The sequence below is a fragment of the Schistocerca gregaria genome, chromosome 3, assembly GCF_023897955.1.
Source record: "Schistocerca gregaria isolate iqSchGreg1 chromosome 3, iqSchGreg1.2, whole genome shotgun sequence".
Classification (NCBI taxonomy): domain Eukaryota; kingdom Metazoa; phylum Arthropoda; class Insecta; order Orthoptera; family Acrididae; genus Schistocerca; species Schistocerca gregaria.
In genome coordinates this window covers 275,207,651-275,232,733 of record NC_064922.1, presented here as the reverse complement: position 1 = coordinate 275,232,733, position 25,083 = coordinate 275,207,651, and the positions used below count along the sequence as shown (strand labels likewise).

At 42.7% G+C, this 25,083-nt stretch overlaps 1 protein-coding gene across 1 annotated transcript in view; it reads left to right on the top strand.

Moving 5' to 3' along the window:
• The window catches only part of LOC126355342 (sodium channel protein Nach), a gene marked incomplete at its 5' end in the record, with an annotated part of 202,187 nt that overhangs the window by 38,923 nt on the left and 138,181 nt on the right, over nt 1-25,083 (top strand). Inside the window, one exon of the mRNA XM_050005636.1 lies at nt 21,287-21,481. Coding sequence (XP_049861593.1) covers nt 21,287-21,481 — 195 coding nt within the window. The remainder of the gene's footprint in view (nt 1-21,286; nt 21,482-25,083) is intronic.

Below are 25,083 nucleotides of genomic sequence, written 5' to 3'. Positions count from 1 at the left end.
AGTTTTACTTACTCGTATCAAGTCAACTCATCTTCAGAATATCAAACGAGGTAAGGTTTTTCATGTACCCAGTGTGGTGTCATGAGTGTGTCACCAGTTGCTTATACACTCCTGGAAATTGAAATAAGAACACCGTGATTGACACATTCCTGGGGTCAGATACATCACATGATCACACTGACAGAACCACAGGCACACAGACACAGGCAACAGAGCATGCACAATGTCGGCACTAGTACAGTGTATATCCACCTTTCGCAGCAATGCAGGCTGCTATTCTCCCATGGAGACGATCGTAGAGATGCTGGATGTAGTCCTGTGGAACGGCTTGCCATGCCATTTCCACCTGGCGCCTCAGTTGGACCAGCGTTCGTGCTGGACGTGCAGACCGCGTGAGACGACGCTTCATCCAGTCCCAAACATGCTCTATGGGAGACAGATCCGGAGATCTTGCTGCCCAGGGTAGTTGACTTACACCTTCTAGAGCACGTTGGGTGACACGGGATACATGCGTACGTGCATTGTCCTGTTGGAACAGCAAGTTCCCTTGCCGGTCTAGGAATGGTAGAACGATGGGTTCGATGACGGTTTGGATGTACCGTGCACTATTCAGTGTCCCCTCGACGATCACCAGAGGTGTACGGCCAGTGTAGGAGATCGCTCCCCACACCATGATGCCGGGTGTTGGCCCTGTGTGCCTCGGTCGTATGCAGTCCTGATTGTGGCGCTCACCTGCACGGCGCCAAACACGCATACGACCATCATTGGCACCAAGGCAGAAGCGACTCTCATCGCTGAAGACGACACGTCTCCATTCGTCCCTCCATTCACGCCTGTCGCGACACCACTGGAGGCCGGCTGCGCGATGTTGGGGCGTGAGCGGAAGACGGCCTAACGGTGTGCGGGACCGTAGCCCAGCTTCATGGAGACGGTTGCGAATGGTCCTCGCCGATACCCCAGGAGCAACAGTGTCCCTAATTTGCTGGGAAGTGGCGGTACAGTCCCCTACGGCACTGCGTAGGATCCTATGGTCTTGGCGTGCATCCGTGCGTCGCTACGGTCCGGTCCCAGGTCGACGGGCACGTGCACCTTCCGCCGACCACTGGCGACAACATCGATGTACTGTGGAGACCTCACGCTCCACGTGTTGAGCAATTCGGCGGTACGTCCACCCGGTCTCCCGCATGCCCACTATACGCCCTCGCTCAAAGTCCGTCAACTGCACATACGGTTCACCTCCACGCTGTCGCGGCATGCTACCAGTGTTAAAGACTGCGATGGAGCTCCGTATGCCACGGCAAACTGGCTGACACTGACGGCGGCGGTGCACAAATGCTGCGCAGCTAGCGCCATTCGACGGCCAACACCGCGGTTCCTGGTGTGTCCGCTGTGCCGTGCGTGTGATCATTGCTTGTACAGCCCTCTCGCAGTGTCCGGAGCAAGTATGGTGGGTCTGACACACCGGCGTCAATGTGTTCTTTTTTCCATTTCCAGGAGTGTAGTATGAATATGAATATGATACGAAGCTAGTGACTCACGCCTGACGCCACAACGGGTGTATGAAACACCTTACATCCTTTGATATTCTGAAGATGAGTTACTCGACGCGTGTGAATAAAATTGAGTTGCTTAACATCAAGTGACTAAAAAAACTTTTCTCAAGCAACCATAATAGCAGTGTTTAAAATTTATAATTTCGTCAAATGGTCGCAAATTTCTTACGTGACTATATCTCACACCTTATATTAAATGGTTCAGATACACATATCGCATATCTAAACACTACAGTAAAGGTGTTGCGTCAGATGCAGGAACTATAATGTTTTCGCAGTTTCGCTGGCTACTCAAAGCTCACTACCATATTATTTTGTAGGTTTTCTTGTCGTTTCTTCAGTCTTATCCCTAGTCTGATGCATCTTTAGAAGGTAATCTGTCCTCTACATAATTCATCATCTCTGCGTAGCTACTACAGTCTACTTCCACTTAAACCAAATTGCTTTAGTTAAAGTACTGGGTCTCCTACTACAACATTTACCCCCCCCCCCCCCCCACACACACACACAAATACACACTTCCGTCATATCATATCATATACGGTTCCCTTGGTGTCTCAAGGTGTTTCCTATCAACCTATCCCCTCTTTTAGCCTTGTTATGCCACATATTTTCTCCCCAGTGCAATTGAGTACCTCTTCATTGGTTATCCGACATACCCACCTAATCTTCAGCATTCTTTTGTAGGATCAAATTTCGAAAGATCCTATTCTCTTCTGGTCTGTACTGTTTATCGTCCACGTTTCACATCCGTTCTGCGCTACACGTCTGTCCATATCTTCAGAAAAGACTTGCTAACGCTTTAACTCATAATCGATGAATTAGCTTTTTAAGAAACACTCTTCTTGCCACTGCCAGGCGGCATTCTGTATTCTCTTTACTTCGGACGTTTTGCCGACAAATAGAAAAACTCGTCTACTACTTTAAGGTCTCATTTCCTGTAGTAATTCTCTCGGTATCGCCTGATTTAATTCAATTACATCCCATTACTCTTGATTTACGTTTGCTGATATTTCTCAAGAATATTAAGACTCTGTTAGCTGATGAGCAGTTTGGCTTTATAAAACGTACAGGCAATCTTGGAGACAGTTCCGACGTTGTGAATGATAATGAACGCAAGACTTAAAAAAAGTCAAGAAACGTTCATAGGATTTGACGACCTGGGAGAAGTGTTAGACATTGTAAAATAGTTTAAGATATGTGAAATTCTGAGAAAAATAGGTGTTAGCTACAGGAAAAGACGGGTAATGTACATTATGTACAGGAACCAAGAGGCTAGTGTAATAATTGAAGACCAAGGACGAAGTGCTAGGATTAACAAGGGTGTAAGACAACCAACCGTACAATCTTTCCTCCCCACTGTTTAATGTATCCATTGTAGAATTAATGACGAAAATAAAAGGAATATTCAAGACAGGAATGAAAACTCTGAGTGAGAAGATATACATCTACATCATACTCAGCAAGTCACATAATCGTGAGTGACGGAGGTACTTTCGGTACCACTATTTGATCCCTCCAACACTAAATGATAAGATTCGCCGATTACATGGGTATATTCAGTGAAAGTAAGGAAGAAGAATTACAGTACCTATTGAATGCTATAAAAATATAGTGAACACAGAATATGCTCTGACAAAAAGTCGAAGAAGACGAAAATACTGGAGAGTAACAGAAATGAAATTAACGATAAACTAACATCGGAATTGTGCACGACGAAGTAAAAGAGTTTAAGACATTCTACTATCTTGGAAGCAAAATAACACATTATAGAAAAATTAAGGAGAACATGAAAAGCAGATTAGCAGAGACAAAGAGAATATTTGTGGCCAAGTTAAATCTACTGTTATGTCAAATCGGCATTAATCTGAGGAAGAAGTTTCTGAGGACATACGCTTGGAGCACAGCATTGTATGTTAGTGTATCACGGATTGCGGAAAATTAGAGAAGAAGAGAATCAAAGCGTTTGAGATATGGTACTGTAGAATAATGCTAAAAATTAGGTACGGTGATAAAATTAGGGATGAGGGGGTTCTCAATAGAATCAGCAAAGGAAGTAACACATGGTAAACAGGAAGAACAAGGAAGGACAGGATCACAGTAAACGCGTTATGAAATCAGTGAATAACTTTTACGATGGGCGTCGTCGTCTTACTCTTCTCAGTTTCCATAGTTTCACTAGAGCGTAAAGATTGGATTTCATTATTGTTTTTATTTATTTTGCTTCTTTCCTTTACCTGCACCTGTCTGTAGAAGGTCATTACACGGATGTTTCTTATCAAGTTAGGGTATATAAGGGCGTTATATTAATTGTGAAATTACAACTGGTTTTTACAATGAGTTTCATACATTTATTATATTATATAAGTGTGTATAGTATTTTCAGGCATTACAGTGTTATTAAATTCTCATACTCTAATGTTTCATTGGTATATCGGTTCTTTGCTCCTATATTTTATTCTTCAGGAAGACTTGATGCTTTCCCCTGGATGATACCGAGTGTTAAACACTCGAAACATAGAAATTCCGAACACCACAAGCTTCGCGCAACGGCAGATTTGGCACAATGATATTTCTACTTATGAATCTCACTTGGGAAAGAAACATCTTTAACACTGCAGAACATCTCACGCGTTGTCTATAATTTTGTGACAAACTACACTTAACGAATTACTTTTCCGAAAACTGGCACTTCCAGTTGATTATGAGTCATGATACACTACAGGAAAATCACCGAAAACTATTTCAACTAATTTTTTTAAATTTAATTATTCATTTATTTATTTTTTAATTCATTCACCAGAAAGACGACGTTTCAAAGTACACTGGAAACATTGGTGTAGTAATCTTCTACGGACATGAGTAGTTAATTAAAAACAAAACAAAAATAAAATTAATATTTGGCTTTCGAAGACGGGTAGCAAAAGTGCGAAGCCGCGACTCTAGCCACTGGGTCACCGCTTACGCTGGATTACGTCCTCGCTAAAAGATACATAAACTACCTCTTTTCTTGTTTTCTCAGAAACGGTCGAATATCTATGGATAAGCCAAGACACTTGTTCTATTATTTTGACCCCTCTTCCACTGAGCGAAGTTTAACGGAAATTTTCTGTTCTCCACGTGAATACAGTGGCGCTTAGCCTATTCAGCAATTATTGCCGAAGACGACAGCATCGTCTCTTTGTCGATCCAGCAATGCGACGATTGTGTTAGGTAGAATTCTATGTGAAAGATGATAGTGAATACTAGTCTGTGTGAAGAGACTGGAATCTTGCTCTATATCACGTGATACGTTGATGTTCAGTGTTCATGGCATGCCTGTGAGCATGGATTGTCATAAAGCGAAATATTGAGTATTATTCAAGACGTAATAACCGGATCTAATGTTTTATATAGTCTCGGTCCCTCCAGGAGTAAAATTAAGAACCCACTAACCTACCGATGAGTGTTATTTCGTCAGAGGACACAGCTCATCTTCCCTATCCTTGTCCTATCCGACCTACTGTAATGATCTACTTGTCGATATAACATAAAAGGCTAATCTCCCCTTTTTTTACACTCCACCTAAGTGGCAAAAGCGCATATGTGAAAGCTAATTTTTGGAGAGATATGGTGAAGGGTTCTGAGGGGATGTAATGTGTGCGATAGCGATGGAGTGGTGATGCTGAGGTCCCATATTCCGAGGAGCGTAGGGGGAGGATGCAGAGGACCCGCACTGCCGAGTAGGCAAGGTCCTAGTGGAGGTGGCTTGCCATTGCCTTCCTCCGACCATAATGGGGATGAGTGATGATGATGAAGACGACAGAACGACAACCCAGTCATCTCGAGGCAGGGTAAATAAATCCCTGACCCCGCCGAGAATCGAACCCGGGACCCCATCTGCGGGAAGCGAGAACGCTACCGCAAGACCACGAACTACCGATGGAGTATGTAGGTTGAAGCGTAGTGGAAGAAACATTGTGGGCGAGTTCATGGTAGGCAAGTATGGGAACTGAGGCAGCTGGAACTAGGAAGAAGCAGAGGAAAGAAAGGAAAAGAAAAGGGGTGAGGGGGGAAGAGGCCGACGACGGTTGCGCTGCAGGTAGTTGATGAAATCAGTATTGCTATGGCAGACAACGGTGCGCGCAATTCCCGATCCTCAGGCAGTGTGCGCGTGATGTGTCGTGACAGCTGAACTTTCCGTGGTCCACCGTAGGGAAGGTGCTTCGAACCATTCTCAAATGGTACCCGTACAAGGTCTATATCGTACAGCAGCTTGCAGCACAGGACGCACAGAGACGTGTTGACTTCGCTCTCCATTGAAGTTGACGAGGACTGGCCCTGGACCAGCCTATGGACAGACGAAGCTCATTTTTCTCTGACGGGTGCAGCGAACACAGAGAATTGCCAAGTGAGGGGGTCTTCACCTCCAGTCACTGGGCATGAAGTTCCTTTGTGTGATGAACGTGTCACAGTATGGTGTGGCTTCACCGCTACTTTCACCACTGGCCCATTCTTTTTTGAACAGGCTGGCGCTCAAGGACCAAAGACGTGCAGTGTGATGGCCAGCGCTACTCCGATATGGTTCGCCAGCATGTCATACCCCCACCGCACATCGCTCGTGAAGTTCACCTGCTTCTCTAATACACATTTGGAAACGAGCGAATTAGCAGCCGATCGTCGATCGTTTCCAAATGCTTGGCCGGCACGACCACATGATCTTACTCGCTGTAATTTCTGCTTGTGGGGCTACCTGAAGGACAGGTTCATGCATGTGCTGATCCGAAGCGCAGCATATCAAGAGAAGTAGCCAGCATACCTACGGACATGGTTCGTTCCGCTGTGCAGAATGCTATCCTGGGCATTCAGACTTGTAGTAGTCATGGTACCGGTATGTAACGGTATGATGTACGGTCGTATCACATTAAAAGTGCTTCAATTGAATTGATTTTGTATTATTTCTTTTCCCCATGTCCTTGACATTAATGTTGCTAAGTTTCGTGCTCGTACGGTAATTAGTTTCCGTGCCATAACACGTTAAATAAGGGAAGTTTAGTTATAACCACCCGGTACTTCCACGACACTGAATACCCAATCACCAAAATGCGCACTACAAACTGCGCTGCGACACCTAAACTAACTGCAAAAATTTGCGTATCCCAGGAGGCCTGTATAAAAAGAGCTTGCCGCCCCTTAATGGGTAAGATAAATATTGATATCCCATCTGGATCTTACGTTAGAATTCTACCCAACATCAGACTGTGGGAAGGCACTGACTACAACGTTATTTTCGAGGAGCTACTGATTTGAATGGATACTGGGGGGAAGGTGGTAGAAATCACAACACAAATAAAACATTTAGAAAGCAGCACAAAGAGATATATTTTGAAATTAGCAGAGAACAATGTACTCTTAACCGAGGGCAGCCTCCGTTGACAAACGCATTCACAGAATTACATATTGAAAAAGTATTCACCTATAACTACACAACTTTGACTGAGAAAACTTCAGAGGGAGAATACTGAACCATACGAACTATGTTTCGGGAACAAAAGGGAGAGGTTGGGTGGCAGAATCCGTTGAACCTTACCGTATAGCTGGCGCAGCTGCTCTCCCATAGTAGCGCGAAGTACTCGCCAAAGCCGGAGCGGTTCTAGGCGCTGCGGTCTGGAACCGCGCGACCGCTACGGTCGCAGGTTCGAATCCTGCCTCGGGCATGGATGTGTGTGATGTCCTTAGGTTAGTTACATTTAAGTAGTTCTAAATTCTAGGGTACTGATGACCTCAGAAATTAAGCCTCAACGATCGAAATGACTAACGAATCCGAGCATCATTATTAGATTGTGTACGAAGTCTCGATTCGTTAAGCTTTACCGATGCATGGCGAAGCGTACGTATGAACAATAATGAACAATACACTATCACGGGCGAGACTCGAGACGACAGCAAGCGGACTTTCGAAGAAGACGTTTGAGAATGGGCTGGAGCGTCAATGCTTAGGGATTTTGTTAGCTGCTTGGCACCTCACACTAGCGTATCTATGGTTGAAAAAAATAGTTTCGACGCCAACTTGTTGGGTGGTTAAAATGCCATATTAATAGTGAGAGGAAGTACGTCAATTACCACTGAGCCGGCCGCGGTGGTCGAGCGGTTCTAGGCGCTCCAGTCCGGAGCCGCGCTGCTGCTACGGTCGCAGGTTCGAATCCTACCTCTGGCATGGGTGTGTGTGCTGTCCTTAGGTTAGTTAGGTTTAAGTAGTTCTAAGTTCTAGGGGACTAATGACCTCAGATGTTAAGTCCCACAGTGCTCAGAGCCATCTAGATATTTTCAGTCACCGTGAATGTAAGTTCACATAATAACCTAGCTGTTCCACATGATGAGATACTTATCTTTGATATCCTGCGGCATTTTTGCTTCAGAGAGGCCTCGATCCTTGAGTCGCTGTAGTACTAATTTTGAAATAAAACACAGACTCTAATACATTTCTTGTCGTATGTTGTGACTGATTACCAAGTACATAGGTGTAATATACAGCGGCCGTCTGAGAGCCTCTGATTCTCACACAACCAGCTTCCTAAAGACAATAGTGCAGACAGACGGACCTAGTGGCTCATGCGCCTCTTCCTTTTACATAAAACAAAGCTACTGAATACCTTATTGAATTTTAGATTTAAAAATAACAAGTAAAGGTCATGAGATAATTTTGCCTAAATGTATCAAAAAATATGCCTCATATTGCCCTATGAGTTCTGATATGTAATTGGGAAAGGTTTACACAGTTCCCCGCGTAATTCCTGAGAATACGAAGAACAATAAAATACAGTACATTTTAGTTAAATATATCCCAATTACTTTGAATGAAATATTACTAACAGTATTTCGATCTGCTGCTATCATTTTAGATGCTCGTAATGAACAAACATCGTAGCTTTTCATAAAATAGGGGAGAGGTAAATTTTTAAGAATATGTGGTGCAACATGACTGCACAGTTCATATGACGAAATTTCAAAGTCGGATTGTTAACAGACGGTTTATCCCCCTCAATTGATTGATATCCATATTATCGATAGAGCAGCTGTTTGCCGCTCATCAGAAGATGCCGAATCTGTCACCTGATTTAATATTCATTAATGAATCTCTATTCGTCCATTGTTTCCGGCCATGCGCAACCGCCCACGTGCTTGTCACTGCACGTGGCGCTCTTTAGGTGGTTTGTGACACGATGTGCTACGTCACAAAAACACATAACACAACAACCTTGAGCTGCCAAGTACTGTGATGTGCTGTCTGTCGCTGCGGTAGGTGCTCGGCATAGCGTCGTTCCATTGCATTCTGTGAACCCGTACATTAGCTGCATATCGATCAACTCCCCATCAGTAAGCCTATCCATGCTGCTGTGTATTGTCCAAAAAACAAACCAAAGACACAGCAGAATTGAATACAAGCTTGAGGGCTAAAAATGGTTCAAATGGCTCTGAGCACTATGGGACTTAACATCTGTGGTCATCAGTCCCCTAGAAATTAGAACTACTTAAACCTAACTAACCCAAGGACATCACACACATCCATGCCCGAGAAAGGATTCGAACCTGCGACCGTAGCGGTCACGCGGTTCCAGACTGAATCGGCTAGAACCGCGAGGCCACAGAGGCCGCCCTTGAGGGCTAAAAGTAATGTTGGCATTACTGTTGTCAACAGCAGCTACCGTGAGGGAGTGGAATATGTTTGTTTCCAGCAAGACACAAAGCGCTTGTTATCGACATTTTCATTGTTGTGCAGATATGTTCAAAGCAATGCAGACACAAAGATAAACATGAGTGGGAAATCAAACGAAATTCCATAAACTGATATATCTTCCTGAAATTCATGTTAAATGTAGTAAGTGTAGATGTAGTGTCTAAAGCGACACAAAAATTTGTGCCAAACCTTAACTCGAACCCTCATTCCCCGCTTAGCGCGAGCTGCCGCCTTACCACTTAGGTTTTCCTAGCGTGCTCAGTGGACCGATGCAAAAGTCCATATGGCACACTGCTATCTATATCGTTTCTTATATAATTGATTTTACCGACAGTCGCACATCTTAGGGTTGCCATGTTGGTTTTAGAATAAAGACAACGAGGTCATAGACTATCTTTGTCATTTTCGTCACAGGCCTGTCATCGTCTTACAATATTCATATTTGATGACGAACTACAGTCCCAAGTATTGAAATTTTTTCTGAAATGCACTACTGGTAATTAAAATTGCTACACCAAGAAGAAATGCAGATGATGAACGGGTATTTATTGGACAAATATATTATACTAGAACTGACATGTGATTACATTTTCACACAATTTGGGTGCATAGATCTCGAGAAATCAATACCCATAGCAACCACCTCTGGCCGCAATAACGGCCTTGATACGCCTGGGCATTGAGTCAAACGGAGCTTGGATGGCGTGTATAGGTGCAGTTGCCCATGCAGCTTCAACACGATACCACAGTTCATCAAGAGTAGTGACTGCTGTATTGTGACGAGCCAGTTGCTCGGCCACCATTGACCAGACGTTTTCAATTGGTGAGAGATCTGGAGAATGTGCTGGTCAGGGCAGCAGTCGAACATTTTCTGTATCCAGAAAGGCCCGTACAGGACGTGCAACATGCGTTCGTTCATTATTCTGCTGAAACGTAGGGTTTCGCAGGGATCGAATGAAGGGTAGAGCCACGGGTCGTAACACATCTGAAATGTAACGTCCATTGTTCAAAGTGCCGTCAATGCGAACAAGAGGTGACCGAGACGTGTAACCAATGGCACGCCGTACCATCACGCCGGGTGATACGCCAGTATGCCGATTACGAATACACGCTTCAAATGTAGGTTCACCACGATGTCGCCAAACACGGATGCGACAATCATGATGCTGTAAACGGAACCTGGGCTCATCCGAAAAAATGACGTTTTGCCATTCGTGCACCCAGGTTCGTCGTTGAGTACACCATCGCATGCGTTCCTGTCTGTGATGCAGCGTCAAGGGTAATCGCAGCCATGGTCTCCCAGCTGATAGTCCATGCTGCTGCAAACGTCATCGAACTGTTCGTGCAGATGGTTGTTGTCTTGCAAACGTCCCCATCTGTTGACTCAGGGATCGAGACGTCGCTGCACGATCCGTTACAGCCATGCGGATAAGATGCCTGTCATCTCGACTGCTAGTGATACAAGGCCGTCCGAATCCAGTACGACCGTCCGTATCATTCTCCTGAACCCACCGATTCCATATTCTGCTAACAGTGATTGGATCTCGACCAACGCGAGCAGCAATGTCGCGATACAATAAACCGCAATCGCGATTGGCTACAATCCAACCTTTATCAAAGTCGGAAACGTGATGGTACGCATTTCTCCTCCTTACACGAGGCATCACAACAACGTTTCACGCCGGTCAACTGCTCTTTGTGTATGAGAAATCGGTTGGAAACTTTCCTCATGTCAGCACGTTGTGGGTGTCGCCATCGGCGCCAACCTTGTGTGAATGCTCTGAAAAGCTAATCATTTGCATATTACAGAATCTTCTTCCTGTCGGTTAAATTTCGCGTCTGTAGTGGGTCATCTTCGCAGTGTAGCAATTTTAATGGCCAGTAGTGTGCAACTTTAATTGGTGTAGTTGAGCAACATAAATCGACGTACGGAAATTTATATGTCCATGATACATATGAAAATGCGACGAAAATAACAACGATAGTCAATGACTTCTCGCTGTCTTAATTCAAAAACCGGAACTTGAATGACAAGATGTGGGAGTATGGGTAAAATGAATTAACAAATTATGAGAAAATATATAGAGGAGTGTGACATGGAAGTTTGGGTCGTTCCGGGACTCGTGTTCGGACAGCGTAAGTGTTACGGCGACCTCTCGCGATAAGCAAGATATCCAGGTTTGAGTCCCGCTCTGGTACAAATTTTCATATGTTGCTTTAGGTAGTATATCTGTACCCATTGCAGTTAAGTTGGATTTCAGGAATAAATTTCAATATCTGAAGTTATAGTTCATCATCAAATACAAACATAAATTCCATTAGCCTGTAACGAGTCATCGGGGACCTCCCTGTACCAAAATACACAGAAAATGTCCCATAAACCCTCGGATGCTTTGTCAGAGGAGATCAATGTGACCAGGCACATGTCTAATATGGATAATGAGGAAGGAAAGTTTCACGAAGCAACTGAGGGTTCATGCTATCAGTGCAGAAATCAAGCCAGAGTGCATTACTTCAAAGATCTGATAGAAATCTGAGGAAATAGAAATGACGATGGCGTTTCTATAGCATAGGAGTCGTCACAGTAAGGCAAGTGTTAAAGATGAAATAGGGATCCAGTTACCACCTCAGCAGTTTCGTCCTATAAGACCTTACAACAAATTTCCAAATTTCGTTAATCCACAATGATGCACGTCGGTGTACTCGAGGACTGGCAAATGTGATGAACTGTGATCATTGCACTAGCAAGTGACATTTGCATGCAGTGAGATAGGTTCAAAAATAGGGTGTATGGATATAAGCCAAAACCACCAGCAGGTAGCCATATGTGCATCTCTGCTTGCTCATCATCAATTGACTCTTGAAAAACACCAATCAGCGCCATCCTGTATCGTTACTGGTGACGAGAAGTGTTACCTTTAAGCTAAAATACCGAATACAGAAGACTGGTTGAGCCCAAACAAGGCAGACAGTCCCCGTACGAAGACGTGTGGTCAACCACAAAAGATAATGTTACTCGTCTAGTGCAACAGCGACGTTGTGGTGTGTTACGAATTGCTTCCCCGAGGTGTAAGCATCACTGCTGACACTTATTGCCAGCAACTGAGACGTCTTGCAGACGCAGTCCAAGAACAACGACCAGGAAGACTGCGTGAAGTGATGCCAGTCCACGATACGCCCATACGTATTCTACTACACTGACAAAACACGCTACACAAGAGTTGGGTTGGGAAGTCATTCTACGCCCACCCTATTCACCTGATTAGGCGACCTCATATTTTCACCTTTGTGGTCTCCGCAAAAGAATGGCTGGCTCTGAGCACTATGGGACTCAACTGCTGTGGTCATTAGTCCCATAGAACTTAGAACTACTTAAACCTAACTAACCTAAGGACATCACACACATCCATGCCCGAGGCAGTATTCGAACCTGCGACCGTAGCAGTCGCACGTTTCCGGACTTCGCGCCTAGAACCGCGAGTCCACCGCGGCCGGCCGCAGAAGAGCCTTCAAGGAACATCCTGCGCTCCGAACATGGCCAGACGAGTTATTCGGCTTAAAACTACGTGATTCCTATAGTCGCAGAATTGAGAAGTTAACCCAGCGTTGTCCGACTGTTGTAAATTATGAGGGCGACTATATTATTGATGACTAAAGTCTCTTTTACGTCTGTCTGTTGTGTTATTATTGATGACTAAAAACTCTGTTACGTCTGTCTATTGTGTTTATTAATCTTAGGAAACACCGCTACGAACTTGTTCACTAACCCATTTATTGTGTGGAGACAATTAAACGCATATAAATAGAGACATAAACAAAATTTTAACATATGACTGCTGATTACAGAACTGGGGCCGTTGGTAGTTATTATGTCAGTAGGGGGATCACCTCAAATAGCTCTGCTGTGCTTCTACAAAAAAATCGGACATCTCTTACTTGCTCTGAATGAGGTAGTATTGGGTGCAGCAACTATACAGCCGCTCGAGAATTTTGTAGATCAGATTATTAAAAAGAAAGAAATGTCCCGACTGCCTCATTCACTCGTCATCGTCCAGCGCAAACCGCTAAAGATAGAAACTTGAATTTGGGAAGGTGCGTTCTTCTACGGCAGGCGTCTTTTAAGAAGGGATTTTTCGACATTTCACTCCTAAGGGGGTGATGATGATGAGGTCCCATACTCCGAGGAGCGTAAGAAAGATGTGGGAGACCCGCACCGCCGACTAGGCAAGGTCCTAGCGGATGTAGTTTGCCATTGCCTTCCTCGGACCGTAATGGGAATGAATGATGATGATGAAGACAACGCAACGACACCCAGTCATCTCGAGGCAGGGAAAATCCCCACCGGGAAGCGAACCTGGGACCCCGTGCGCGGAAAGCGAGAACGCTACCGCGAGACCACGAGCGGCGAACTAAGGGGGTGAAATATGGGAGGAAATGTTTTTTGAAAATATGTCATTTTTAAGACAAGTTTGAAGGTAAACCAACGAGAACTGGCATTTGGTTCCTCGCTCAGAAATAAAGAAAATGTGTTTCAGAATTTTTGGAAATTTAACCCCGATGGGGCTGAAATAGTAGGTGAAAGTATTTTTTATAAACATTTCATTATAAAACAAGTACGAAAATATTTTTTGAACCTACATTAGTATTTCACTTCTAGGTTACAAATAAAACAAATTTCGTGTTTCCCTGTTTCTGGAAATTCAGTCGCAAAGAGGGTGAAATCGGGGATGAAAATGTTTAAGAAAATATTTATTTATATTATAAACATTTTGATGCTAAACTTATGAAAATTGGTATTTCACTTCTCGATTAGATATATAGAAATATGTGTTAGGAAATGCTTCCACAAGAACAGAAAAGACATGGTGAATAAAAGCTTTGGACACATCCTACTGGACTCCATGTTTCGTCAGAAGTACATTCGGAAAAGAACATGTTTCTGCGGCCTTAATTAGCGTGAAGCGTTGAGAAGGTACTGAAATTTGTGAACAACAAAATTTCGATTAAAGGAAAACAAAAAGTCTGTGCAGGCCACGCAGTCTACGGGAGCGAAGCAGCGTATGCTAACCTAGTTGGTCAGTGTAAACATACAAAACGTTAAAAGCTGTATAATGCGAAATACTGGAATAGACCAGTGCTCGTCTTCTGAACAGCAGTTAGGCAGTGGCATTCAACGCCGACGGAAATAGGAAGTGTTACACCTTGAACCACCAGTTCTATGTTTATCAAACTTTAGGGAAAGCGTTAGCGTTTAGCGGTTATTAATTGAAACAGCTTCCACTCCATTTGAATCGAATGTCCAGCATCAACATTATCATGATGTATTATCACTACTAGGGCCGTCTACACTGTTGTGTATGTTCTGGGATATAAGCTAACAACATTTGAATGTCATCTTGAGATGTTTGCTGTCACGCTTACAATACGTGCCATGTCGGTTCATGAACATTGTTTCGCTGAAGGTAAGTATCAGAGAATACGTCTTCCCATCACACCCTGTTTACAGGCGACAAATCACAGGACCGGCGAAGCCAGTCAAGTATCTGTTCACTCCTCAAAGCGTTTCTGTTGTGGGGTCTCTCATTGGTCTGCTGGAATACGCGATTTGTTGCGCCATCATGAAAAGTACTCCGACAGTGCTTACTAGTCTTCCCACATACTGGCGAGCATTCAGCCACTGCAGATATGTCTATCTGTGGAATAGTGACAGCAGCAAATGAATCTTCTATGTCGCTCATGACAATAATTCTACCTCTTTAAAAGTTCAAAAGATAACAGTACGTGCATACAGCGTTCCCGCCTTCACTGGTGTAGATTCCAAAAGTTAGATACACCCATTAACAATCATTTACGCGGGAAATTTTCCCTATGTGGGAATGTCTTTTTTTGCACTGAAAATAAGATCGCGTAGATGGAAGCATTTCCGAAACGATTGAGTCTGTAAATTGCTCGTGTGCCACCATGGTTAAACTACACTGTGGATGGGAATATTGGCGCTATGCAAAACTAGGGCCCATTTTTTTTCAAATCTCGGTCCAGCTATGCTTTTCAGAAGCTTATGTGATATATTTCACATTAAGCAAACCATTTTCATGCTAACGCCTTTAGTGAACTTGTTTGTTTGCAACCTCCAGCTCTTCCTAACTTGGGCTACTCCTGTGATCTCTTCATGTCTATAGCACTGTAGACAGTCGGAAACTCATTTAAATATTTTATTTCTTATCTTCTCATCAATTTTTTTTACTGTTGCTCACTTCAGTGCAATACAAGCTTCTCTTGGCTGCGGGAGCAGAAAACCTGCTATTCTGTCCCACCTTCTCCTTGGATTGATGCTCCCTCCCACTGATAATGGTAAATCTGCTTTCCATTGTTTAACCTCGAAGCGCAAGTCGCCGAAGTGGTGTCAAATCGAAAGACTTGCACCGGGCAAATGGTCTACCTGACGGGAGGCCCTAGTCACACGACATTTACATTTATTGTTTACCCACCCATTTAATTTTATAACATCGTTCAGCAAAATTGTAACTGAGATTCTTCCACTTGTTTCTCCCATAGTTTTCCCACAGTCCACGTTTTATTTCCATACAAATTCTGTTCTCCACATATGGAGTATCAGAGTCCCAGTTTCATGTCCACATTCAACACCAAGACAGCCCTTTCTTCCAAGAAAACTTTCTTTCATTGAGTCCACCTTATTTTGATCTCTTCCTTGCTTTATTGATCTTGGGTGCCCTTGATTCTTAAAGAGGAAAGTTCTACAAAAAATGTTCATCGGTCTCTAGACTTACACACTACTTGAACTAATTTATGCTAAGAACAACACTCACACTCATGCCCGAGGGAGGACTCGAACCTCTGGCGCGAGAGGCCGCGCAATCCGGGACATGGCGCCTCAAACCACACGGCCACGACAGGGCGGGAGTTCTTCATTTCCTTCTTTACTGCATCCTCCCCCAAATCAGTATAAAGCAAATCACTTTCTACTAATCTTCATCACCTTAGTTTTCATTTTGTTCGTTCTCGACTCGTATTTTGTGGAAATGTGTTGTCAAAAGCCACACCGAAACCGTTCTAAGCCCTAGTTATTTCATTTTTTATTTTATTTTATTTTAATTTTTTTGCCAAAATACGTATTTCATTTTCAGTTCTCACTACTCCTATCCGTTACTTTTGTGGCTTAATTTCTGATCTGAAAGACTCTTTCACTTCCTCACAGTTTGCTCAGTATATTGCCCTTGAATTCACACATTCTTTAGGTTTTCTCGGAAGTTTTTCCCTCTGAAATATCTTTAACAGGCTCCTGGCCTTTCCTCTATTAATCGCAATCACACAGCTAACTCTCTGCTACTTTTTTTCTCTCTTTCCAAATACTATTGTAGACAACATGCTTTAAGCATGATATATCAGACTCGTCATTCAATAGTTTTCACGTTTATACGTTCGAATCTTCATCATAATATTATGCTAATCCATTTCTGTGAACCTGATCGGAAGTAGGTCTGTGATCTAACACATTAGACAGTAAAGAGTTTTATGTGTTTTCGATTATAGTAACTCTGTTACTGGAATACCAGCTTCATTGGAAATCACTCGGTACTTTGTCGAATTCTGATATCATTAATGGATCGTCTATTTGTTTCACATGTAGTTGCTCTAATCTTCTGACATACTGCAGGGTAGCTATTCTCCTTCATGCTGAGTTTCCATGTATTTATTTTATCTACCCACTCTTCTGTATATACCATAGTTTTCTCATCTGCATCGCCTACGTTACAACCTATGCTTTACACTTCTCTGATTTTATGTCTGCATTTCTTGTATTCAGCATCAAATTAAGACCACCTCTTATTCAATTTCTATGCACATGTGTCTCATCTATTCTGATTTCCTTCTCCGTTTTTCCCAATTATTTTATTTTTATAAGCCCTATAAAGCTGACATTTATTTCAGTCTTTTATCTTTAAAGTGTAGTATCTTTAAACTGAAGTATATTTAATCTGTTTTATTACATTGCTTCTACTTGTGTTGCATCTATTGTTCCACTACACCGCTAATATCTCAATTATATCGTTATTGATTAGATTCTACTCTTGTTTTACTGGTGCATACTCAATGGTCTTAAGTTGCCATTTATTTACAGCCTCATACAATTTTCGCGTTCACTCCACTTTCTTAGTATTTCACCTTATCATGTACTTATGTGTAATATTTTTCATTTGAGCATCGAATTCCTCCCTGCTAGATTTTATATTTACACCTCATGGTGTTTTACAGTTCATTTTGTGTAGTATAATTCAATCGACATCATTTCTGGATCTAGTCTATATATACCTGAACCTACTGAAAGCTTTGAAGAGAGTGCTGGGAAAAATTAGTGAAAATTCATTTCAATACTCTATAAAATTCTCATTTCTAAACTCCATATTTTCTTTTCCGATAATTCGAGCAAGGATCTTTTACACTATCTTATTTTGTTATGTTAGGATGGGACAGAAAAATGTAGCTGATGTACTTGGGATGACACAGAACGTGATTATCTATGATTTCTGAAACACACGTGTGAAGCACTGGCAACCATGTTCCTATCATAAAATGTTTCTGAACCTCTTGAAATCAGAAAGTGGGTACTTCTACCAAATGGTTCAAATGGCTCTGAGCACTATGGGAATTGACGGCTATGGTCATCAGTCCCCTAGAACTTAGAACTACTGAAACCTAACTAACCTAAGGACATCACACAACACCTAGTCATCACGAGGCAGAGAAAATTCCTGACCCCGCCGGGAACCGAACCCGGGAACCGGGGCGCGGGAAGCGAGAACGCTACGGCACGGCCACGACCTGCGGTCATACTTCTACCAGTGTGCACTTTAGTGTTGTTTGTGTATGTACACTGAGGGAACTAAAGTCACGGGATATCGATAAGCACATTTATGTCAGGCGACAGTGTTGCGCACGAAAGGTATAAAATGGCAGTGAATTGACGTTGAATGATTTATGTGAAAAGGTTTTGGGCGTGATTATGGCCGCACGACGGAAGTTAACAGACTCTGAATGTGGAATACTAGTCGGAGCTAGACAAATGGGACATTCCATCTCGTCAATCGTTAGGGAATTCCATATCCCGAGATCCACGGTGTCAAGAATGTGGAGAAAATACTAACTTTCACGCTTTCCTTTTCACCGTGGGAAACACGGTGGCCGATGGCTTTTGCGTAGAACTGTCAAAGCTAACAAACGGGCAATACTGCGCCAAAGAACCGTACAAAGCAACGTGGGATATACGATGAACATATGCGTTAGCACAGTACGGCGAATTTTGGAGTTAATGGGCTACGGGCAGCAGACGACCGATCTGAGTACCTTTGCTAACAGCAAGACTTTGCCCGTAGCACCTCTCCTGACCTCGTGACCATATCGGTTGGACTCTAGACGACTTGAAAAACTTGATCTGGTCAGAAGAGTCCCGATTTCAGATGGAAAAAGCTGATGACAGAGTTAGAGGTTGACGCAGACCCCACGAAGCCATGGACCCAAGTCGTCAACAAGGCTCTGTGCAAGCTGATGCTGGCTCCGTAATGGTGTGGGCTGTTTTTACTTGGGATGATCTGGGTCCTCTTGTCCTATTGAACCGACCGTTTCCAGCCATTCATGGACATCATCTTCCATAACAAGGTGGAATTTTTGTGGATAAAAATGCGCCATGTCACGAGGTCACCATTGTTGGCGATATACAAAATTTCAAACATTACCTCTCGCCATGGACAGCGCAGTGGTCGTCGGGCTTCACTTAACGACCGACAGCAACGGCGTCCGCGCAGAGCTGTAAGTGTAATACTGCGTGAAATAACCGCAGGAATCAATGTGGGACGTACGACGAACGTATCCGTTAGGACAGTGCCCCGAAATTTGGCGTTAACGAGCTATGGAAGTGGACGACCGACGCGAGTGCCTTTGGCAACAGCACGACATCGCCTGCAGAGACTCTCCTGGGCTCGTGTCCATATCGGTTGGACCCTAGACGTCCGGAAAACAGTGACCTGGTCAGATGACTCCCGATTTCAGTTGATAAGGGCTGTTGATAGGATCCATATGCGGCGCAGGCCTCACGAGGCCATGGATCCAAGTTGTCAGCAGAGCACTGTATGAGCTGGTAGTGGCCCCACAATGGTGTGGGCTGTGTTTAAATGGATTGAAATGCATCCTCTGATCCAACTGAACGGAGCATTGACTGTAAATGGTTATGTTCGCCTACGGGAGACCATTTGCAGCCAAACAACGGTGGAATTTTTGTGGATGACAATGCTCTTTGTCAGGAGCCTACAGTTGTTCGCAGTTGGTTTGAAGAATGTTCTGAACAATTCAAGGGAATAATATAGCCACCCAGATCGCCCGAAGGTGGATCCTATATAACGTGCACAAAATCCTTCACCAGTAACACTTTCGCAGTTATGGACTACTGTAGAGATACCATGGCTCAGTATTTCTGCAGGGACTTCCAGTGCCATGTTGAGTCCATGCCTCATCGAGTTGCTGTATTACACCGGGGAAAAGGAGGTCCGACATGATACTATGAACTATCCCAAGACTTTTTTCGCCTCAGCGTATGACTGTGTATAAAACATCAAATACAGTGATAAGGAATCTTGAAAGAAAGTATAGATTCGATACTTTATAAAAGTTTATGTAATTCACTAAGAGGACTAAAATTTGTTCAAGGAAAACTACCTACTGAAAAATTATTTAATTATTTATTTTCATTATTTTCTTTGGAATTTAATTTTTGGATCAGTGAATACGCTTGAAAATAGACCCGTAGTCTGAAGTTAAAGGAAAGGAATCACAAAAAGCGTTTTTAAATTTCTACATTGTAAAGACTTAACTTGTAGAAAGACTTAACGCATTCCTACCGTTTCACGGATTGTTAACTCCCACCTTCCACTATGGCTATGATTAAAATATATATATATCGGGTGATCAAAAAGTCAGTATAAATTTGAAAACTTAATAAACCACGGAACCACGTAGATAGAGAAGTAAAATTTGACACACATGCTTGGAATGACATGGGCTTTTATTAGAACCAAATATTGCTAGAAGCGTGAAAGATCTCTTGCGCGCGTCGTTTGGTGATGATCGTGTGTTCAGCCGCCACTTTCGTCATGCTTGGCCTCCCAGGTCCCCAGACCTCAGTCCGTGCCATTATTGGCTTTGGGGTTACCTGAAGTCGCAAGTGTATCGTGATCGACCGACATCACTAAGGATGCTGAAAGACAGCATCCGACGCCAATGCCTCACCATAACTCCGGACATGCTTTACAGTGCTTTTCACAACATTATTCCTCGACTACAGCTATTGTTGAGGAATTATGGTGGATATATTGAGCATTTCCTGTAAATAACATCATCTTTGCTTTGTCTTACTTTTTTATGCTAATTATTGCTATTCTGATCAGATGAAGCGCCATCTGTCGGACATTTTTTGAACCTTTGTATCTTTTTGGTTCTAATAAAACCCCATGTCATCCCAAGCACGAGTGTGAATATGTACCTCTCCATCAACATTATTCCGTGATTTATTCAGTTATCAAATTTATACTGACTTTTTGATCACCTGGTATATAAAAAGTATATAATCTTATCATGTTCCGTAATACAAGTTAAATTGTAGGTTCTCCATAACTAACCATAGATTATGCTGTGAGTTGCCAAAGGTAAAGACATGCCATCTCCATTACAGTCACGAGAATAAAATACTGTATTGTCCAAACGATTCCTGGTTAGTGACTATATGATACAGAACCAAAAACTGAAAACATTTTCGTAAAGATGCCGATAAATTATGTGTGGCACCCTTCAACACCGTCACGTTCCTACGGCCGAAATTATCTTGACTTCGAATGTTTTACTTTCTTTTTATTTATTTTTTTATGTTGCAAAGCAGCATACATATACAAGAAATGAAACCGTGAGTACGAACAAGGTATATTCTAATTCTTTTTTTCTGTCTGTTTAGGTTATTCTGGGCAGTCTGCTGTTTGATGTCTTGGTACGCATCAGCGCTGCTGATGGGTTCCTCCTGGTTTCAGTTTCAGAACAACGCCATCAGCTTCGCAATGGAAACCACATACCTGGAGTTCCATACAAATTTTCCTATGGTAGCCATATGTGAAAGTCCCTCCCGTGAGCGCATGAACGAAATCGCCGAGAGGTAATTATAAGTCCATGAATTATATATGTAGACATGTCAGATTTAAAAATAATTTGCCAAAAACATTCCCTGGTCCATCCTAATATTTGTATCCGTCACTTTATCAACTGTTTCAACTCTACCGATGTTTGTTGATGTGAAAAATGCTGACTAGCATCGCGGTTCGGAGTGCTAGTTAAACTGAAGGTTCCGCTATAACTGGCTGAGTGAGTGAGATTGAAGATCGGAGGAAGGAACCGCATGCCATCTCCAATAACACCAGTCCCAGTAAAGCAATTGAGTGTTCACACCAATCTGTGGGTCGAAACCAGCTTTACCTTTTGCTTACAGTATGTGACTACGGTAACTTAACGAGAAATTCCGTTGATCTCGATGCATAATATGGTTAATGTGTTACTAGAAAAAAATGATTATTTTTTGTTATTTTGTTACTCTTTACCTTAAGTATTCTGTAAAGGTTTCCGTTCTACGGATTATCATAACTGCCACCGTTTGTCACAATTTTAGCTTTTTCCTATTTATGATGACCAGGATGACGAAATAAATCTCGGGTGAACAACCTGGTACGAGTGTGCATAGGACACAATATTTCGACAATCAAACAGTTTGCCGTCATCAGGTGCGCAGTACGTCAGCGTACCTGATGATGGCAACGTGGTCGATTGCCGAAATACTGTGTCCAATGCACACTCATACCAGGCTGTTTACCCGAGATTTATTTCGTCATAAAATACGCCTGGAGAAATTGAAGAATCACATGATCAGGATGAATATTATGGTTTTAGGGGCCTGAACTGTTGTGTCATCACTACTCGCCCACAATAAATAGATTCAAATCTGTCTAACATCGATTAAAGACAACAAAAGTCTCCAAAATCGAACAGCAATAGAAAGGTCCAAAATAAGGTTTAAAATACACTGTAAGACAAATAAGTGAAACACCGGAAAAGGTAAGGAGAACGAAATGAAATTTAATGTCCTGAGAAGGTATGTAATGTTATTTCAGCAGTTACAAAATCAAGTTTGCAAAGAACTTGGCAGTATAACCCCACTTACCTTTTTAAAGCTGTACCGCTTCGATTGCAACGTGTCATACTGCCGTTGTATGCTCTCCTGAGGCACTCTGAGCCACTACTGTTGTAGTTGGCACTTGACATCCTGGATGCTGGCATTGGGACTTAGTTGACTTCTGAGCTTCTCCCACACTCATAGTGTCGAGGACAGATCTGAGGAGCCCACTGGCCATGGAAGAACCTTAGCATCAAGCAGAACGTTTACAGAAGTAGTATATCTATAGCGACTCGGATTCACTTAAATGTGGCAGTGATCCTTATGTGGTTATAAGGTGTAACAAGTTGGGTTAAGATGTTTGACTGATAGAAGTGCAGAGAAAATGCAGATGTGTTATTCGTATTAAGGTTGCCTGCAAGTGGTGAAAATTTACACTAATCTCAAGCTAATACTTTCGCAGACTAAATGGTTCATATTTTAGCATCTAATAAAAGAAACAATCGCATAAGTTATACTGTTGCATTGATACACGTGGTTTCTGTAAGTTATATACCACTAAACACACTTATTTATGAGGCAATAAAATGATTTGCAAGAAATGTCATAAAATGACTCACTCCTTGTTACCAGTACAATTGGAAATTAAATTTCAATTATTCGTACTTACTCAGTTTCATACAGTCATGTATAAAATTTCTACTTACATCAAGTTTTTGTGTTTAAATACGCGTCAGGATCATTTATTTTAAGCATTTTTTGCGCCTTAGAGGGCGCTGTTGGTTTTAAATATACCGAAATTTAAGACGCCCGTGCAATGGCGGTTCAAATGGCGGTCAACGATAACCCTTTTCGCCCCCACAGCAGTAGTGCTAAATTGCTGGAAAATCTCAAATAAATGGCAAATGGAGGTTATTATCGAATAAATGAGAAGATTTACGCTCAGTGAAGCTTTACAATGCATTACGAAATATAACCATGATACATTTACCACAATACAGACCTATAGGTCCAGATAAGAACAATTACTCTCATAACAAATGAAACAAAAGTAGCTCTATACGACATATGCGCAATAAGATCAAAACCAAACGAGCGATAAAGATCAATAGAGAGATATTCCAGTTGTCAGTTGCTAATCCAATAGTATCCAGAACTGCAGCGATTCTTATATGTCTGCTTCCATCTACTTGATTGTCTTTCATATAATTAATATGCGACATAATTACACAAAATATTCCTACACCAGACCTTGTTCAATTTTTATACTTTTAAAAATATTGTTTGTGATTTTTATTGTCACCATTTCTATCCTTGTGTGTGATTTATTGTATTCACTACCCACAGGACGCAACACTTGCGGTACCGCTGAGTTCAGGTTCAAGCGCTTTTGTGGGTTCACTACCTACAGGAGCAATGGTGTCACAGTCCTAGACAGCGGAAAGCCTCGCTTCTTTTCAATAACCATGCTCTATCCCTCTCCTTCTCTTCCCTCTCTTCAGTCAATCTCTGCGTAGCGTTTAAATGAGGCAGACTCTCACAGCGTAGTATTAAAATGAGGCAACCAATCTAAATGTAGCTGTGAATTTATACAATCTTTATCTGAGCTGGGGACAAATCAAATATGCAGTGTTTCCGAAAAACGTTAGGCAAGCTACCCTTGAATTGGTCTCGTGTTCAAAGCGTTGTATAAAAAATATTTGCCTCCGAGTTGCATACATACACACACATACACACACACACACACACACACACACACACACACACACACACAGACGTACAGACACACGCACACACAAAAGCACCTCTTTGTTTGGAGGGGCAATGATGGTCATTTTGTAGAGCGACAGACATTCCCCTTCACATACAACTAATTGCTCAAGGAACAATGGTGTCCATTTTACTGGGCGACCACTGTACTGTCTTGGGTGACCACCATTCCTCTCCTTAAGCGGGAACAAGGTACCACAAATCTCCCACTGAAAGGAGGCAATATAGGCACACACACACAAACCTGTGGGTGATGATCAATTGACTGTACACTAGTGGAATGGGACAATGATCGACAATTTACAGGGTGATCACGACGATTACCCTGTGTACTACTCGGCAGGATAATGTTGGTCAGTTTACAGGGTCACCCAATGGTGACGACGATGTCTCTGACAGAGCAGCTCCAACGACAAACCACTACACTACGTCTTCCAACTTTTATAACTCGCCACCATGTTGAGGCAGAAGGCAAAAAGTGATTGTTAAGCATTAGTCAGCAAGTCCTATGTTGCTGACGCACTATCATGTCTACTGTCGCCCCCAATATTCGCGAGGAACGTGACCGTGGTTTAATACAAGCTCCGAGATACAATATACCTGGGGCCTGAATCTGAGCGTGTTAATATTCTGCGATAGGGAACAGGTGTGCATATTCAAGGACCTCTACATCTCTGTGCTGTGGCTGACGATAATTTTGCAGTATATAAACTGTTTTTCGCTATTTACGTCACACGTAATAAAAATCGGCTCACATTTCACATGCCACCAGACTCGTAAGCAGTGGACAGGGTAGACCTCCCAGACTGGTATCGCAGTCGCAC